The 17,079-nt window shown below is 60.7% G+C and overlaps 8 protein-coding genes and 2 non-coding genes across 11 annotated transcripts; all 10 read right to left on the bottom strand.

The window, feature by feature from the left end:
- Positions 1 to 1,466: 1,466 nt before the first annotated feature.
- Positions 1,467 to 2,231, bottom strand: LMJF_20_0355 (hypothetical protein; the record flags this gene model as incomplete). The annotated part of the gene is made up of 1 exon (XM_003721744.1): positions 1,467 to 2,231. One exon carries the CDS (start codon positions 2,229 to 2,231, stop codon positions 1,467 to 1,469), a length of 765 nt encoding a protein of 254 aa, XP_003721792.1.
- A 1,262-nt stretch (positions 2,232 to 3,493) lies between these two features.
- LMJF_20_0350 (conserved hypothetical protein) lies at positions 3,494 to 5,686 on the bottom strand (the record flags this gene model as incomplete). Its single annotated transcript, XM_001682740.1, has 1 exon — positions 3,494 to 5,686. The coding sequence occupies one exon, from the start codon at positions 5,684 to 5,686 to the stop codon at positions 3,494 to 3,496; it is 2,193 nt and encodes a 730-aa protein (XP_001682792.1).
- Positions 5,687 to 6,940: 1,254 nt separating this feature from the next.
- Positions 6,941 to 6,994, bottom strand: LMJF_20_snoRNA0002. The gene has a single exon (XR_002460235.1). It is a non-coding gene (small nucleolar RNA).
- A 53-nt stretch (positions 6,995 to 7,047) lies between these two features.
- LM20Cs1C1.20 lies at positions 7,048 to 7,163 on the bottom strand. Of its 2 annotated transcripts, none has more exons than XR_002460233.1 (1): positions 7,048 to 7,163. It is a non-coding gene; the product is annotated as a C/D snoRNA (small nucleolar RNA). The 2 variants fall into 2 exon arrangements; XR_002460234.1 differs by having other exon boundaries at positions 7,048 to 7,161.
- A 796-nt stretch (positions 7,164 to 7,959) lies between these two features.
- LMJF_20_0346 (conserved hypothetical protein) lies at positions 7,960 to 8,892 on the bottom strand (the record flags this gene model as incomplete). The annotated part of the gene is made up of 1 exon (XM_001682739.1): positions 7,960 to 8,892. One exon carries the CDS (start codon positions 8,890 to 8,892, stop codon positions 7,960 to 7,962), a length of 933 nt encoding a protein of 310 aa, XP_001682791.1.
- Positions 8,893 to 9,327: 435 nt separating this feature from the next.
- Positions 9,328 to 9,705, bottom strand: LMJF_20_0343 (conserved hypothetical protein; the record flags this gene model as incomplete). The annotated part of the gene is made up of 1 exon (XM_001682738.1): positions 9,328 to 9,705. One exon carries the CDS (start codon positions 9,703 to 9,705, stop codon positions 9,328 to 9,330), a length of 378 nt encoding a protein of 125 aa, XP_001682790.1.
- Positions 9,706 to 9,924: 219 nt separating this feature from the next.
- Positions 9,925 to 11,094, bottom strand: LMJF_20_0340 (conserved hypothetical protein; the record flags this gene model as incomplete). Its single annotated transcript, XM_001682737.1, has 1 exon — positions 9,925 to 11,094. The coding sequence occupies one exon, from the start codon at positions 11,092 to 11,094 to the stop codon at positions 9,925 to 9,927; it is 1,170 nt and encodes a 389-aa protein (XP_001682789.1).
- Positions 11,095 to 12,052: 958 nt separating this feature from the next.
- LMJF_20_0330 (conserved hypothetical protein) lies at positions 12,053 to 13,006 on the bottom strand (the record flags this gene model as incomplete). Its single annotated transcript, XM_001682736.1, has 1 exon — positions 12,053 to 13,006. One exon carries the CDS (start codon positions 13,004 to 13,006, stop codon positions 12,053 to 12,055), a length of 954 nt encoding a protein of 317 aa, XP_001682788.1.
- An 801-nt stretch (positions 13,007 to 13,807) lies between these two features.
- On the bottom strand, positions 13,808 to 15,700 carry LMJF_20_0320 (conserved hypothetical protein; the record flags this gene model as incomplete). The annotated part of the gene is made up of 1 exon (XM_001682735.1): positions 13,808 to 15,700. The coding sequence occupies one exon, from the start codon at positions 15,698 to 15,700 to the stop codon at positions 13,808 to 13,810; it is 1,893 nt and encodes a 630-aa protein (XP_001682787.1).
- A 996-nt stretch (positions 15,701 to 16,696) lies between these two features.
- On the bottom strand, positions 16,697 to 16,951 carry LMJF_20_0310 (conserved hypothetical protein; the record flags this gene model as incomplete). Its single annotated transcript, XM_001682734.1, has 1 exon — positions 16,697 to 16,951. The coding sequence occupies one exon, from the start codon at positions 16,949 to 16,951 to the stop codon at positions 16,697 to 16,699; it is 255 nt and encodes an 84-aa protein (XP_001682786.1).
- Between the last annotated feature and the right edge of the window lie 128 nt (positions 16,952 to 17,079).

Raw genomic sequence — 17,079 nt, 5'->3', positions numbered from 1 at the left:
ACCACCACCAGCAGGGCAGTGTGAGGACCTGGTGAGGTTGGTGCGAGTCAGGCTGGCGCATTGCCCATCCCATGGATGGCGCACACGTCGGCACTGTCGCAGCTCGCTCTGGGGCCACGCCATGCTGGGAATCACCGCCGACATCCGCAGCGATGCATCGCTCTGCCCTCCTCTTGCGCCGTGGGGTGCTTGGCCCTGTCAGCGCCAGAGGTGGTCTGGCATCGGCAGGGACATAAGGGGCTGCTTGGCGTTCCGACACAGAGAGCGGGTGTGCTGGGCCCTGAGGTACGACGCACTGAGCGGTGTCGCCCCCGCCATGACGGACTCGGAGCACCGAAAGAGCTACTGCACGATATCCATCACACCAAAATGGGGAAGAAAATGGTCCTGCCATGCACCAATGGAAGAGCAGCAACGGAGGAACCAACAAAGAAGACATCAGTAAGTATACCTATGTGTGTGTGTGCGTGTGCCATCCGCGACAATATCAGCAGCGAACCACGGCAGCAGTCGGGGTGCTCCAGCCCTAATCAGCACACCACACGAAAAGAAAAATTGCGAGAGCGAGCAGGACGAGAGAAGAACGGGAGAGAACGACAAAATGGAAGGGGGGGGGAAAGAAGGCGTAGCGCCCCACGAGTACGCCTGCACACACACACACACACACACACACACGGTACACCCAGAGAGGGGAGGAAGGGACAGCCATGCATACATTAACCAGAGTTTAATGCAACGAAGTTGATGACATACAAAAATGGAAAACAGATACACATGGAGTCAAGCTTGAAGAGACGCAGGTGGGAGGGAGTAAAGGGGGGGGGGCATGCAGCGCGTTATCTGCGGTGTTCCATCACATCCACAGCTTCCATATGCACTGAGCGTGTCAGCAAACACGTACCGCTAGACACTGCAGGGACACCGCCGTGCTACCAGGGAAGGAGGAAGGGAGGGGGGGCGCTGTAGATTGGGCATCGAGTATTCGTTAGCAGGTTGTCGAGTTGTCAAGCGCTTCCTCCGTCGATTTTCTCTGCACGCGCTTCAGTGGTGGCAATGGTGGTGGTGGTGGTGGTGGTAGGGATGAGTTGGCGTTCTGCGGCGCCATCATAGAGCGCTCTTGACGAGTCAAGTGGAGGAGCTGTTGACGTGGAAGGGAGCCGGTGGCAGTTTTGGCGTGCGCGGAGGAGGAAGCACACGTGCCACGTGCTAGTTTCACGCATGTTAGTATAGAGCGGTGGGGTTGCAGAAATACGAGCAGAAGTCGACTTCCACCCGATTCCCTCGCACTCTTGAAGCGACCGGGGGTGAAGCACCCATGCGACTCCGCATCGTCAGCGACGATAGACGCATCCAGCGACAAGTCACCACCTTCGGCCACAGCTGCAGCCACGGCCTCATGGGGACGGCGCTCTGTCCGTGCGTCTGGTAGAGCAGCTGAGCTATTGGCCGCTGCGACTTTTACACGGCTATCTTCTATGGCGGAACGTTTTACTCATTAACGCGGCATCACCCTCACAGTAGCGGCGCGGACATGAAGGCGACGTCGGTGAAGGCAAGAGAGCTCGGTGCTTCTCCCCGGCACATCTATAACGACACCGCTGCGGCATTGGCGCTCCGTCCAGCTCATCCACTTCCTCGAGATGGATGTGGAGGGCGACATGTCTGTATGCCCCCACAACGCCTGTGTGCAGCGCCATTGCAGCCATGCCTTCCTCGGCGAAGCCGTCAGCTGTGCCGCGCGGCGATTGTGCCCCGCCGCCGCCGCGGTTATGCACCACCACCGTCTCTACACTGCCAGTCTCAAGCACAGACCCGTCCGCACCCGCGCTCGGCTCCCCCGAGAGGTCGACCGGGAACTGAAAAGTTGAGATCTCTTGGAAGAACGGCGACTCGTCGAATTCGCTCCACGTTGTTAGAGTGGATGACGAGCAAGACGGGTGCTGTGTAGGGGGGCGCAGCAAGGGGGATGCCGGCGGTTTCATGTGCAGCTGGGGAGCGCGCAGGGCGCGACGTAAAGTGTCTGCGGTTGAGATTCCAGCAAACACGCGTGTGGGCGCTGCAGATCGAAGCGACGGAATGGTTCCGGTGCTGCGTATCAAGGGCGACAGGGGCACGGTCGTTTTTATTCCGCGTGCGGAGGACAGTGACATGCGTGAGTCCGACTGGAGCTTGGCCACCAAGTTGGCGCCACCAGCTATGCCAGACTGATAAGCTCGAGGCCACTGATGCATTCTGCAGATGCCGCTGATAAATCGGTGGCGGCGGCGGCGGGCGGCAGTGATGGAGGTGTAACGATGATGACACAGCGGCGTTGGGGGGGGGGCAGTAACACCTGATGCGCTTCGCACAGCTGTTGTGTCCGGTACAGACGGGTCGTCATGAGACGGATGCTCTCCTCGATTTCGTCGCCACGCGCTGCGTCCTCTGTGCGGCGGCTGCGGGAGCAGCACCGGTGTGCAGGGCGGCCAGCACTATCCGCGTGACAACGGCGATCGCCGCGACAGCGATGAGGATGAAGGACCACCACACAAGCACAGACGGCGCGTCTTTCACATTGGAGCGTTGGCCGTCAGCATCCGCATTGCGCAGAGGCTGATGCGTGGGGCCCGCACTCACTAAGTCGGCACAGGAGGCAAGGATGACCCCAAGGACGAGGGCCGCTGTTGCCAGCTCTCGCTTCGTCGGCGCTTCAGAGAGCGCCCGTAAACGAGGCAGCAGCACTGCTGCAGCGAACATGTGAATATGCGTTTGGGTGCTATTGCACACCCCAAACTAGGGTCGAGGAGAGGGAGAGTTCAAGGGGGGACGATGGGAGGGGCGGCATGGAAAGTTGTCACGAGATGCAGAGACACACACACACACGCCTTCGCCAATATGTGCACGCAGAGACTCCGCATACGTGCGAGAATGATGCTCGATCCCTCCCATCCTCAGTAGGCGGCTGCGTTTCCCGGGTTGGCGGGAGCATCTACGCTGGCCAGCACCATGGAGCATGATGCGTGCGGAAGAAGAAAATCGCGCTTCCCTCGCGCCGACAACCGCTTGTTGCCTGCCGTCCGCTCCCGCCTGAACCGGCAGCACCACGACATGCGCTCTCCTGGGGCGAGGTTCCCTTGTTTCAGGCGCTCGCTTTCGCCTGGGAGAGATCGATTCCCGGCAGCGAGGCGGACGTGTCCGGTCAGCGGAAGGGCCTGCCGGCGCCTGCGAACACAGGGAACGCTCATGGCATGGCTGCGCCGAACAAAACCGCAGGCAGCTCCAAAGAACGACAGGGCGCAAGCAGGCGAGCCTGCTGTGGAGAGAGCAGCGTCGCTCGCACATTACACTCGGACAGGTACGCACAGTCAAATCCACCGACCCGCGCACACAGCTGAAAGAATACTAAGCACACTCGTCAGCGTTGTAGCGTCCATGTAGTGGGAGGAGTTCCGAGGAACGCGAAGCGCAGAAGAAGAGCATATGTGGTTGAGGGGTTGTGGGCGCGTTGACGACTTCAGCGGTGCCGCGTGCACATCTCCTCCTCTCGGTGCTGTGCCATTCCCGGCGTGCCGTCATTCATCTCCTTTCGCGTCATTCGGTTCTGCGACTGCCGCACATCCACCAAGGCGTCGTCGAGAAGCTCATCATCGGCGAAGACGCACTTGCACACCGCGACGACGGCAGGAGGCGCCTTTGTCTCGGATGGCCGGCGTGCCGCACGCGGCAGCATCTCCTCCTCGGTCTCCGCGTCCTTGCCGGTGACGCCGCTGAGCGGCGCTGGTGCACCCCGCCTAGCATTCCCCAGCCCCGACACCGGCAGCGGCGGCTGCGGAAGCGCCGTCAATGAGTTCTCGTAGAACTGACGTGTCGCCGCAGTGCTAGCCGCATAGCTGTCGGCCGACGCGGCCACCAACTGCTGCCGTGCCTCCATCTCCGCATCGCGACGGTAGAGCTTCTCGCGCGGGAAAACAGCGAGAATGGCCCCAACAACGCACACGCACGTGATGAGAATGAGCACATTGACACAAGCCGAGATCGATGCAACGCCGTTGCCCAGCATCATAGAGGCGATGGAGAGCATGATGAGAGAGCACAGGTTTGCGCCAGCCATGAGGAGGGCGCCCGGCACGGACTCGGGCAGCGGGTAGGAGATCTCCATCGCGAACTCGAAGCAGATCGGGATGGCGGTGTTCTGGAAGATGCCGGCAAAGATGTAGATGAAAGAGCAGAGCCCATCCATTGTGCGGGTGTGGCTCGGCGCCTTCAGCATGATGATGATGAGCCCGATGCAGCACAGCACGGAGCCCATCAAGCATACCAGCAGAGGGTGCTTATAGTGCCGTGTGCGGTCCACCCAGAGACCGACCAGGTAGGACACCACCGTCCCGACAATAACGTTGAAAGCACCGATGCTGCCCGCCAGCTCGGCCGCGACGCCGAAGGGCTCCAAGATCTGCGCCAGCACAGAGGCGTAGGTCCAGACGCTGCCCATGCTGATACTGAAGGCGCCGAGCAAAAAGACGAAGTCTCGGCGGCATAGAAGTAGGTAGATGGTGTGACCGACCTCGAGGAACGTGATCACGTGTTCGTTGTGCCGGATCCGGCGCCACACAGTCATCGCCTTGTGCTTGCTCATGCTGCCGCGGTCAAACTCGGTGTAGAAGACCGGGGATGGGTCCCGAGTGTCCTCCTGCGCGCTGTAGGCGCCGCCGCCCAGCTTAGCCATACCCTCGGCGTCCGCGAATTCAACAGCAGGGCGGTTGGCGCTGGTGTTGTTGCCGTGTGCACCCGCGCACGCAGAGACGTGTGATGCTATTGGCTCACTCGGCGCCGTGTGACGCTGGCCGTGAGCGACAGCTCGTCCTCGTCCTGCGCCGACGCCGCTGTCGTCGTTCTCACCCTCGACGCCGCTGAGGTCGCCGTTTTGCCCATTACTGCCAGCCTCACTCTGCAACTCGTCGGAAGCGACCTCATCCTCTCGCTCACCGCGCCGCTGATGCAACGGCTGAGCAACAGGGCGCTGCGCGCGGCCGACCGCTGCGCAACCCTCGGCAGACGCGAGCTCCCCGAGCAATGCCTGGCTCGGTGCCTTGAAGCTTGGTGGCCGCAGGAAGAGGAAGACGCCGACAGTGATCAAGACGCAGAAGCCCATCTCAAGGCAGAACAACAGCATGAACTCCTTCGTGGTGCCGGTACTAGACCTGACGATCAAGGGTGGTGCGAAAAGAGCGATGGCGTTACCGAGGCTGTTCGCCGTGGCCGCAATGGCTGTCGCGAAGGTACGCTGGTGCGGCGCAAAGTACTGCGCGGCGATCAGCGGCGGCGTCGACAGCACAAAGAGCTGCGCGATCGAATTGAGGGTCTGCGGCACAGCCAGGGTGAGGTAGGACGGTTTCTGCAACCCGGGGGCCACCTTCAGGATCGACCCCATGGCGTTCAGTCCGCATCCGATAAGAACACCACGCCGCACCCCCCAGCGCTCAAAGGTTGTGCAGGTAAAGTACGCCCCGACGACGAAGACGATCATGTAGACGGAAGAGAGCATGTTCAGCTGATTTGTCGTCAGGTCAAAGAAGGCTCTAGTTGCCGTCGCAATGGATGAGTACGTGATCCACTGTATTGCATTCGACGCGCTGTAGAGGCAGAAAAGGGCTAGCACGACCCACCGCCACGGGTCACCTTTCTCATTCATGAGCGTCGCCTGCATGATTGGCTGCTCTGTGCGTGCGTGTGTGTAGGGGGGGGGAGGGGGAGGGGAGAGTATGTCCGTTCTTTATCTGCTGATGCGATTCACAGCGGCAATTGACCGCCGGGCTGTGGAAGCGATGCGGCAGATGTGTGCGTACGTTGAGGGAGGGCGTGTATTCCTATATATATACATGTACATATATATACGTCTGTGAGTGTGTGTCTGTGTGCGGGACTGTGATGGCAACAGCAAGACACACAACAACAAAGCCGACGCAGCGGATGTGCGAGTGAGTCGGGGGCGAAAAGAGAGCGCGCGGCAACGGAGTCGTTTGCAGCACGCCAACTGACACGACTTCACGGAAGACGGAATTGGCAGTGCGCCAAGCGAATCAGATGCCAATGTCGTATTCGCACGAAGACACGTGCAGATTGGGAGAAGTAGGTGGATAGCCCTTACAGAAAGGAATCAAGACGCCGTTCGCACGCGCACACGCACCCGGCAGAGACAGCCGCTGACAAGGTGGCGCACTCGTGCTGGGATAAACGGTGAAGGGATAGGATTTGTCGCGCGTAGCGAGCTAGACGTATCAAGAGAGGCAGCGTGTGTCGGAGGAGGATGTAGTGACACAGGAGTGCTGAAACAAGTTTGACGCGCCGCGGTCCTCCGAACAAGCGCACAACTTTACAAGATTATATGCGTGTATATGTATGTATGCGCATGTGCATTCATGTATACATATATATATGTGTGTAAGTAGAAGAGAGGCACCACAGCGGGGTGCGGAGAAAGCTAGGGCGTGCCTGCACGCGGAAAAGCAGATCAGAGAACGTGTTTTCGTTAATCACTGAAAAGGGGAACGGCTCAGCCATCAGAGTGCGTGCAAGTTTTGCCGGTGCGAACGCGACGAAGGGCGTAGAGACGAAAAGGAGGTCGTGTAGAGATGGGGAGAGCGACGATGAAGGCCCAGAAGAATGCGACACACATGGTGCACGCGTCACTCAAAAAGAGTAGGCGTATGCGCAGGGGTTTCCGGTTTCGTATCGGACACTGCAGTCGCACTCAGGCATTCACGCGCCCGCATGCACAAACACGCCCAGAAGGTCGGTAGCGAGGTTAACGAGGCAGCCTACTGTCAGGGTAGGTGAGGAACACTTCGATACCCCCCCCGCCGCCACGCCTCATTCCGACGATTTCATCTCTCTCGACTGCTTAGCAGTCCGTCACGGGCAACAAAAACACGCACACAGACAATGGGGGGCTGGAGGGGGTGCGCCGCAGTGCGAATGCGGTGTCCGTGGAGAGATGCCACATTCGTCATTTGGGGGGCGGGTGGGTGGGTGGGAACACACGCATGCGTCCGACAGGCACGCAGGCACGCGTCAGGCAATTCAATGAATGGATTCGGTTACTCAAAGTGTGTCATGTCACCACGCCGGCGACGCGCGCCGGCCGCTCGACAAGAGATGCCCTGCTTTGGTGTATCATCACACGCGCACACATGCGTCGAGGCGTACCTGCACGTGCCTACGTAGGCGTGTGTGTGTGTGTGTGTGTGGTACATCATTGTGCCTCTTATCGACTTCAGAGAAGCGGAGCACCTCGTCGAAGGACGGACGCTTCGCAGAGGGCTGTCTGCTTCTCGCTGGAGACCGGCGCGAGTTCACATTCAGCCGCGTATTCGCAGTCACAGGAGAGAATGATGGGGAAACTTCAGTGACAGGTGCCGACTCGGCGTTTGTGAGGAAGTGTCGGGAAGGATCGCGCACCGTTGCAGTGGCGCACCCGATCGGAATCGGGGAGAGGGTGGAGGGCGGCCAAACGTGAAGTACATCGGCAGCCCGCCCCTACGAAAGAGAGAGCGAGTGAGCAAGAAAGCCTTTCATAGGCACAAAGTAAGGAGGGCCTACGGGTGAAGGACGCGGATGAGGGGGCGATGGCAGAGCGGAGCGTACTGGGTACTCCGGCCAGCAGCAGTAGAGAGATAGGAAGAAGGGGCGTCACGGCGCATGCGAGGCAACGAGAGACAGACATTGCTCCGCCTCCCTATAGCTCCGACGCATACGCGAAACATGTTTTATGATGAGTGGCGATGCCCAACGGCAGTACACCGTGAGTAGCTGCTGCAGGCGGCGCAGTGGTGCGTGAGGATGTCGCGCTCAAGTGCGCTCGTTCAAACTGAGGCGGGCGTGTGTTCGCTTGTGCTCTTCTTTGCGGTCTAAAGGAACGTCACGGAGTTGTGCGCGGGCGCTCTTGCGGAGAGGCACGACGACGTGCCGAGCGGAGGACGCTCAGTAATGGTACACCAGGAAGTCTTGTCGCGCTTGGTACCGGCGAGCAAAGGCACTCCCCATCGCGGTGGGCTCACTGAAGGCGACGTGCTCCGCTGGCACCACGAATCCGTAGCACACGGCATGCCGGGCCCGTTCAATCATCAAATAGGCCACCCCACGTCCGCGTGACGCCGGTGACACCCACATGAGCCGTACACCACACAAAGGAGTTCCGGTGCACCAACTGTCGCCAACGCGTGTCACCTGCGCCCGCAGCTGACCTTCCACCGTCACGGGGCAAGAAGAGCCGGGAGTGCATAGAGCAGCAGCAACCGCGGTGGTATCCTCAGGGGTCGAGTGCATCGGTGGCTCAAATGCGATCGCTGGGCTCGTCCACACCGCTCGGTAAGCTCGAGGAATATCTTCTGCTACGCATACTCCGTCCACAAACCACACAGGCGCGCGGCTTGCTGTCTTCGCTGATGCGCACCTCACGCCGTCTCTTGCGGCTTTGACGTGCACAATCACCACACAGCCACCGTGGCTGACAGCCTCAGGACTGCCGATGGATTCGTGGGCGGCGTGCAGCACCGCCAAGACCGCGCTGCGCAAGGTCGCACTACAGCAGCTAGGCCGCACTTTGCTCCTTTTCTGGTGTCTGCCTGGTGCGCTGTCAGCGCTGTCATCGCAGCCTGCGCATGCAGCAGGCGCCCCCTTGCCTCGACTTCGCTTTCGGCATGCTCTCTCAGCGAAGAAGTCGTAAAGAACAACAGTGGCAGCAGCGAGAGGTGGAGTGGCAGACTCCGCCTCACCGGTGCGGCAGCCGGTCTCCCCCTCCACAACGTACCCCGGACTAAACACGTGTTTCTTGATATCTGCAAGGCTGCGCCACGTCGAAGGTAGCGCGCGTGCGTCTGAGTCCAGGTCTGTGAACTGCTCATGTGCCGGCATTCGAAGCAACGTCGGCGCGCGGGCGATGCTGTGTCAAATACAGTGAACAGAGGGCGTGAGCACACGCGCTAACGACAGTTGTCGCTACCGCAGCGTTACGGCACGCTCAGAGAGCGTCAACGGTGGAGCGAGGAGCCATCTGTGAGTCGCCGCCACCGTTAAAAAAAGGCGTGTGGGGGGATATATATGTATACATATACAAAGAGAGAGAGAGGAAGCGGATATATAGACACACAGCGCGATGAAAACGGCAACCTGCGTACGCGTCCGTGTCGCGGCGGTGGCGAGAAGGAAAAGAGTTCTTCGAGTTCAGCACTCCGGCCATGGAACATGAGGCCAAACTCCGCTGCACCTCCCCACCCCACGCACCCACTCGCCCACACACGCGCGTTACAGCAATGCGCCCTACTCATTCATCGGAGCATCGCCTCGGACTCAGACTCCACCCACCATCCCCGCCTCGCGGGTCGCCACGCAGTGCAGCCATCGGGGTGGCTCAAGCACCCCCCCCCCACCACCACCACCACCAGCAGGGCAGTGTGAGGACCTGGTGAGGTTGGTGCGAGTCAGGCTGGCGCATTGCCCATCCCATGGATGGCGCACACGTCGGCACTGTCGCAGCTCGCTCTGGGGCCACGCCGTTCTGGGAATCACCGCCGACATCCGCAGCGATGCATCGCTCTGCCCTCCTCTTGCGCCGTGGGGTGCTTGGCCCTGTCCGCACGCGAAGGTGCCCCTTGCCACTAGTGCGGGAAGAAAGAAGGGTTGCAGGCATGAGGTGCACGCAGGCTGGAAAATTGGGCAACGGGTCATGGGAGTAGGATGCAACGTGCGCGGCTCTGCCTACGCGTCGTACGCGTTTTTTTCGGCTGGAGCGCATGATCGACCTCCGCCAGATGTGGCTGCAGGATGCACCGTATAAAAAAAAAGGGCGGACCCCTGTTTATGTCCACCCGCAGCAAGGATACGTCTGTGTATGAGTTGGCCTAAATGCCTCGCGCCACTTCTGCGAGAACTGCAACCGACTCGTGCTCACCGCGGCGATCCAAGCACCGGTGTGTTGGGCAGCAGAAAAGGCGGTGGTGACGGCTTCGACGGTTCCGCGGAGGCCTGCCGTGAGTTACGAAGTGCGTGGAGCTGAGGCAGGTAAAGCACCTTCAGCTCCTTTACCAGTTTGGCCACCTTAACATCACGCTCCAAGTGGCTTAGCGGAGGGTCGAGTGGCTCTTCCCCGCAGACAGGGCACGCGCGATCCGCCGCCGACACTCCTTCCACCGTCGGCGGCGTCGGTGCGCAGCACTGACATAGCACCGCCCCACAGCACGACATGGTGAGCGTCAGCAGCGGCAGATGATAGCACTGACAACAGAAGAAGTCGGTCAGGCTCGCGTCGAGGCTCGACAATTTTCCCTCGTCGATGAGCTCATTCAGCTCCTTGATGTCGTCGCCGCTCATAGCAGACGGCACGACAGCCAACACCTCTTCCTTGTTCAGCAGGGAGTGAGGCGAGTCGAGGCGGCGGGACGACCGACTGGGTTCTTCCTCACCCCACATAAGGTCGACACGGCGCCGCCGCTTGGCGAGCCCCGCTTCGGCGGCGCCGTCAGTGTTGAGAGAAGGGCCCTCTTTGGCGTCTTCCTCAGCTGCACGGCTGCCGGCCTTGCCACCGTCCCCAGTGCCACCGTCAGCACCGACAGCGACGCCTGTGCGGGGCCCGGGCGCCGCTACTCGGGCCTCTGCCCAGATGTCAGCGTCGATGCTCAAGTGCAGGAGATTCTCTGCATATGTGAAGACAACCAGGCGACCATCTTGCAAGAGATCCTCATTGATGTTGAAGAAGATGTGCTCGAGAGCATCAGCGGCGATCACGCGCAGCGGCACCGGCTCAAGATCTGCGTCGGCGGCACGACCAGCGTATGGTGTCTGCACCATCACGCAGTTAAACGTGAGATCGTCCTTTTCCAGCGACAGTGTGGAGGACAGATGCGACTCCCTCCAGCAGAGATCTCTCAGTCGAGAGCCCGATATCTGCAGCGGCGCGCCTGACGCCGGGACGGCTGCGCTGTATTTCTTTGCTCCCCAGGCCCGCACATGGCGAGAACGGTGGGCCGTCTCTCGAGATGCCACGATAAAGAGTCGGTCCGCAGGCAGCGCCTGCGGCACCCGCGAGCTCTGGCCCTTGACAACAAACACAAACTGCATTCGCTCAGATGAGAGCACAGACAAGCGGGACTGAATAGGGAGGAGGGGGAGGAGGAGGGTGGGGGGCGCCGGCAGAGACTTGTCGAGGCCCGACTTTGCGCTGCTCGCCCCCCCTGTCCGTCGCCGTGCACAAATCAGGCGGGTGCTGTTCTTCAACGCAATCAAAGACCGCCAGTACTCACACGCACACACGAGTAAAGACGCATACGTGCGTGTGTGCTCGTTAATCCCAACACGTGACCTGCCGAAGACTGTTGTGCTCCCTCTCTCGGACACGGTGGGGGAGGGGGGGGGGGCGAAAAACGGCACCGAGTACCCGGGAGAGCTGGTGCGTGTGTGTGCGTGTGCTTACTGGTGAGTATCAAGGGAATAAGTGGGGTGCGGGTGAGAGGAGAAGGGTTCATGAGACATGCGGAGAAAGTAGACGGAGATAGAAAGCGATAGCATCTTCAAACTTCGTGCAGGGCACGTATGCGGAGCAACACCTTCTCCGAGCGTGCATGCACATGTGTCTGTGTCTGTGTGTGAGCCTGGTGAGCAATATCTTTCGCGGTGCCCCAACCAGAGGTACGCGTCGCAGAGTCCACCCGCACCAATGCGACGTTCGCTGCATCGATCCAGGCATTGCCTGGCAGTGGCGAGATGGGAAGGCGCGGCGTCAGTTCATGTTTTGTTTTCGTTCCAAGTTCGTTGTCGTGTATCCGCACTCCGCCCACCCGAGCGCGCGCGGCTTCTCTCATGCACTTTTTTGCTGAAAGGGGAGACAGGGATTCACACGAAGAGCCTCCAACGGCAGTAGCACACAAGAGTCCATGCTCGTCTCTGTCCTCTTGGAACGGCGGTCAGGGCGAGAGAGAGAGAGAGAGGGAGGAGGACGGTCACATGAGCCGCACGTGGGCTGGTGAGCAGCCTCAAACGGCGTCTCGTCGTCCCTTCTCCTTCCCCTCCCTGTGCAACGCTACTGGTGACGGCGTGGTGATGTGCCGTACACGACCCTCGACGAGTCTGGCGAGACCCAACGTGGACACACGTGAGTTGCGGCACGGAAGGCATCCGCACAGCGCTCGAACAAGAGATCTGGCGGACCTGAGTTGAGCACCATTTCCTCGCCCCTTGGCAGCGCACCGTAGGCCTGACGTGCCGTCACCGCCTCTTGTGCCTTCTCGTCGTCTCTGTCACCCATACTGTGTGTCTGCTTGAGGCCCCGCAGCAGCCTCGTACGAATATCTTCCAGTTCCTCTACCACAGGTAGCGGCAGGGCTGGACGACCGGCCCGGTGGGCGGCAAGCACGTGATTGATCTCCTTGATCCCCTCCAACACCGTGGGGTGGTCTACTGAAGATGAGGTGATCCCAGTGGAGATAGCAGCCGCAGAAAACGGCGCAGGAGCAGTATCAGTGCCATTGGCGGACGTCGCCATCGCCGCACGCTCACCCGTTTGCCGCTGCAGTGAAGAAGACAAGTGCGCAAAGGCGACGGGCGCCTTCTCTTCGATGTGCGGGCGTGGGGGTCGACAGCGCGGCTCCGGTGCCGCTGCCGCCTCATCATTATCGGTGCTCCAGCGTTCGCTGAAACCCAGTGGCGCCTCGCAAAACGTCGCAAGGGGATATGCCCTCGCCTTTGCCGGCGGCGCGCCGCCAGACGCTCCGTACAAGCTCTGTCGGACTGTCGGAGGAGGCGGGCCATGGCGAAGGTTGCTGGAAAGGACGGCGCGCTGCCGCTCAGACGGTGCAGCTGACTGCCCACCGGCACCGACGGCACCCCCGCCGTCGCTAGAGCACGTGTACACGTTCTCCAGGGAGCTCTCCAGCTCGAGGACGCGCCGGTGAAGACGGTGAATCAGCTCTCGCTGGAGTCGAATGTGCTCCACGAGCTCCTCTCGCGGCGCTTGCCGGAGCGCCTCTTCAAACATGAAAGCCCGCCAGCAAATGGAGGTCAGGAACCGGAGTAGGCGCAGGTGGAAAAGAGGGAGAAAAGGGGACGGGCAACTTTGCGGTCGTTGTAGCGCGCGGCAGTCGCAGCGACGGCCCCCTGTCTGCGCTCGAGGAAACGGCGTGTGTTCTTGGCCGCCTGTGTGCAGAAGAGAGAGGGAGTAAAGAGCCGCTCTCGAGTAGGCGAAGCGGTTTCGTGCAAGTGGGCCGCAAGTCGTGCGCGTCGCTCTTTCCTGCCGTGTGTATGAGCATGCGTCTGGGTCGGTCGGTCGGTCTCTCACCCACGCAGCAGCCCCTGGCCGTCAGCACGGGGTGGGTAGCCGGATCGCGATCATGCACGCAACACGAAAATCAGCACAGAAGAGGAGGGGAAAATGGGGAGCAGCATGTACAGCAAACTGTCATGACCTCGTTAACGAGAGAGCAAGAGGAGAGTAGGACGCAGGAGAAGGAGGGTCGCGACGTAGGCAACGAAGCACGCATACACGCGCATGTCAGCGCGCCACGCGCTCCGGGACACAGGCGCGTATGCAAAGATGCAGAGTTTTATGTGCATGTGTGGAGTTGCTGCTGCTTATGCGGGGCAGTTACTCACTCATGGAGGTTGCTTAGGAAAGCGAGGAGAGCGAGAGAGCCAGCGAGTCTGGGCGGAGTACATCGCATGACTGCCGCGTTCGTGCACGTGTGAGGGTGTGTGTCCACTACTGGCTATACAACTGGGGCAAGTCGCTACGACAGGCGGACTCGAGGGTACATACACGCACACTGGCACACACGCGTCTCTACCACGCACTCCTGCTGCGGCTCTGCTCGAGCAGCTTTGCGACGGCCGCCTGCCCGTAAACGACAGCAGCGGGTGATGTCGGAGTCTGGCCAGCCTTTCGCTTCTGCCCCGCCGCACCCGTGTTACTACCTGAAGCAGCGGCGGCTCCAGGACGCAGCAGCACGCGCTCCCGTCGCACGATCTGCGCGTGCGCAGTCTTGACGACTGACAAGGGAGCCTCGACAACGTTGTCCTTCTCATCCGCCTCCGCGGCGATGACGGCAGAGTCGGCACGCCGTGCTTTGCGGGCAGGGGATCGTGCCTCGGCGCGCGCCGTTGGTGCCGTGCGTGGCGCATCGCCGGAACTACTGCCTCTCTCGCTATCATCCGACGCAGCGTGTGCATTGCCTACATCATCGCGCGCCTCATGCAAACTAGCTACAATGGCTGAACCGTCACTACAGCCCTTCTCGGTCAACTTGTCCTGCCTCTCTGCTGCCGATCGCGCGTTCCTCTGCATGTACGCGGAGCGCACCTGCCCCGCCGTCATCATCGGTTGTCCGTCCAGCAACTTCATATTGGGGAACAAGCGAAGGAGACGCTGCTGCACCGCGATAGGAGCCGCACTGGTGCCTGAGGAAGGGGTCGTCGCTGCCACGTCTGCGATTCGCTCAGCGGTGGTTAGTCCGGCTGCCTTGTCCTGCAGGACACCCTCCTCGATGAGCGGGTTGCCGCGCACGTTCAGCTGCTCCAGGTAGCGGCACCGGCGTAGGGACGCCACAGATGCGAAGAGGTTGTTGCTGATGTCGAGGATGTGCAGAGAGCGCAAAATGACGCCGTCCGGCTGAAGAGAGGTGAGGTGGTTCTGTGCTAGGCGCAGCTCCGTCACCATGGGCAGAAACCATCGCACCGGCAACGAGTGCAGCTCACAGCCGCTCAGCGACAGCTTCCTCAACCGTGAAAGCCTCTCAAACACAGAGAGGGGGTGCGCCAAGGCCAGCGCGTGCCGCCGTTGATTGTACGTCGCCATCTCCGGTGAGTCACCGAAGGGTTCGCGAGCGGCTGCAGGGGTGTTGGAGGCCGACCGATCCGTCGGGTGTACAGCAATCCTTCGACGATCACGTCGCTTAGCCGCGGACGCGCGGTGCTTCTTTCCACGATTCGCGGAATCGCCGCCGTCGCCGTCAGCGGACATGGTGGTGGAGGCGCCGTCGGCCGCGTCGTCGCTACCCTCGTCATCCGCCGCTGCGCTCGAGCGGCCTGGAACCTCACCACACTCTGCTGCCACCTCCTCCACGCCCCACGTCGGAAAGAGCTGGCAGAGGCGCGTGTTGCGGGACAGCACGACAGTCTCACACTGCTGAAAAGTGGAAAAAATGGCGTAGTTGCGCTGCGCCACCGCACGCAGGTCCGCACCGCTGTGACTACTGCTCCTGCACAAGGACTCAGGCAGGTGCTCACGTGCAGCTTCCATTTCCGCTGCATCCTCGCCAGCCGTCGCCACGACATCGGCAAGGAGCGGAGAGTGCAGCTGCAGGCGATTGTCGTTGGCAATGAAGGTGCGCAGCGTGAGGGCAGTGTGCTCGAGTCCTTCCAGCGACTCCACCGCGCAGAAAGAGATGTTCAGAACGGAGAGACACGTCCCGGACAAGCCCTTCAGCGAAGCAAGCAAGCCGTTGTGCGCGACGTTCAGGTTAGAGAGGTGCTGCAGCGTGGCCAGAGGACTGAGATCGGTGAGGCCATTGCCCGACAAGTCCAACTTCCGCAGCTGACGGCAGAGGACTCCAATCGAGGACGGCAAGGCAACGAAGCCTTTTTTACTGCACAGCAGCTGCCGTGTTGTCTCCACATCTACATCAAGCGAGATCGACTCCACAAACATCTTCGCTGCTTGCGGGGAGCTCTTCGTCATGGCCCCCACAACCGCGTCGCGTGCAGCCTTGGCCTCGATTTGCTGGGCCCGCGTGAGCTCGATCCCGCCGGGCGCAGAAGTGGTGGCGGCACTGCTGCGACGCGATACTCGCCTTGCGGGTGACTTGGCAGAGGTCTGCGGCGGACGCCGCGGGTTCTGCGACGACGCACCACGCGGCCCTGGTTCTGGCGTGCGATGGCGCTGCATGATACAGCAGAGCGACCTCGTTTTAGGACGCCAGCGTTCACGCAGCCACGAGAGCCTCTCTCTGCTTTTCTCTCTGGGTGTGTCGACGGCTGTGCCAATATGCAGAAAACGGACGATGAGGAAAGGGCAGAAAAAGAGATAAAGGATCAGCGCCACGAGTGAAAGAGAAACGCACACACCAGCGACCTCATTTCGCTTCTCTGTGCACGCGCACACAAGAGGGAAGGAGGGAGGAAGAAAAGGGGAAAAGAATACACGGCAAGCAGCGCCGGCGTTGCCCGCCCCCGCTGCTGCTGCTGCACACTTCCTCCACCCGCTTTCGTCTCACAGCCGGAAGAGTGAGTCTGCAGCAGGGGTCCATGTTATCATCATGAACACTGCCCCTCCTCCTCTTGCTGTTTTGTGTGTTGCAAACGACAGTTGTGTCAGGAAAGGGCTCCGCCCACGTGTGTGTGTGTGTGTGTGTGTAAGAGAGAGAGATGTAAACAACAAACAACGACGACCTGAGCACACACACTCACACAAAACACATCAAGTAGCGCACAGCTATCTCAGAAACAAGGCCTGCAGTAACGTAGAGTGAGAGAGCGAGAGCGAGCGAGATGGTGTCGGGGGGGGGGGAGGGTGGAGAAGACACACAGAACCAACCCAACATACGTGCGCAAGCCGAAGCTCTGACGCGGGCGGCGTACGTACAGCTTAACGACACTCCTGACTCCCCGCAGCACAGCAGCAAGACAGAGTCCGCGAACTACCTCGCGGTTAAGCGCTCCGTCAAGAGCGCTAGACCTACAGCACCAACGAGCGGCCATCATGCACAGCACCCGGCATCTTCTCCGGGTTCTGGTGGTGGTCGTACACAGTAAAGGCGCTGATGAGAGCAACCACCAGGATGTACGAGTGGTAGCGCTTCAGTGTCTCCAGAACAATGTGACCGGTGCGCAGGTACTTCTCATTTGGGTTGCGAGAAGTGATGTACTTGGTCATTCGGTGAAAGGCCTCCTGCGAAAAGCCGCCACGCATCACGAGAGAGCGGCGCAGCATGGTTTCTCGTCTTCCTCCTCCGCTTCTGTTGGGAGGGGGTGCGTGTGGGTGTGCGCTGCGGTGATGCGCGAGGAGTAAGGAAGACGGGGTGCGATCCGGTGGATGGAGGGGAAACGATGCTGCCGAGG

Source organism: Leishmania major, chromosome 20 (genome assembly GCF_000002725.2).
Source record: "Leishmania major strain Friedlin complete genome, chromosome 20".
Lineage (NCBI taxonomy): Eukaryota > Euglenozoa > Kinetoplastea > Trypanosomatida > Trypanosomatidae > Leishmania > Leishmania major.
The sequence above is the reverse complement of the archived record's forward strand: the minus strand, read 5'-3'. Positions and strand labels throughout refer to the sequence as shown.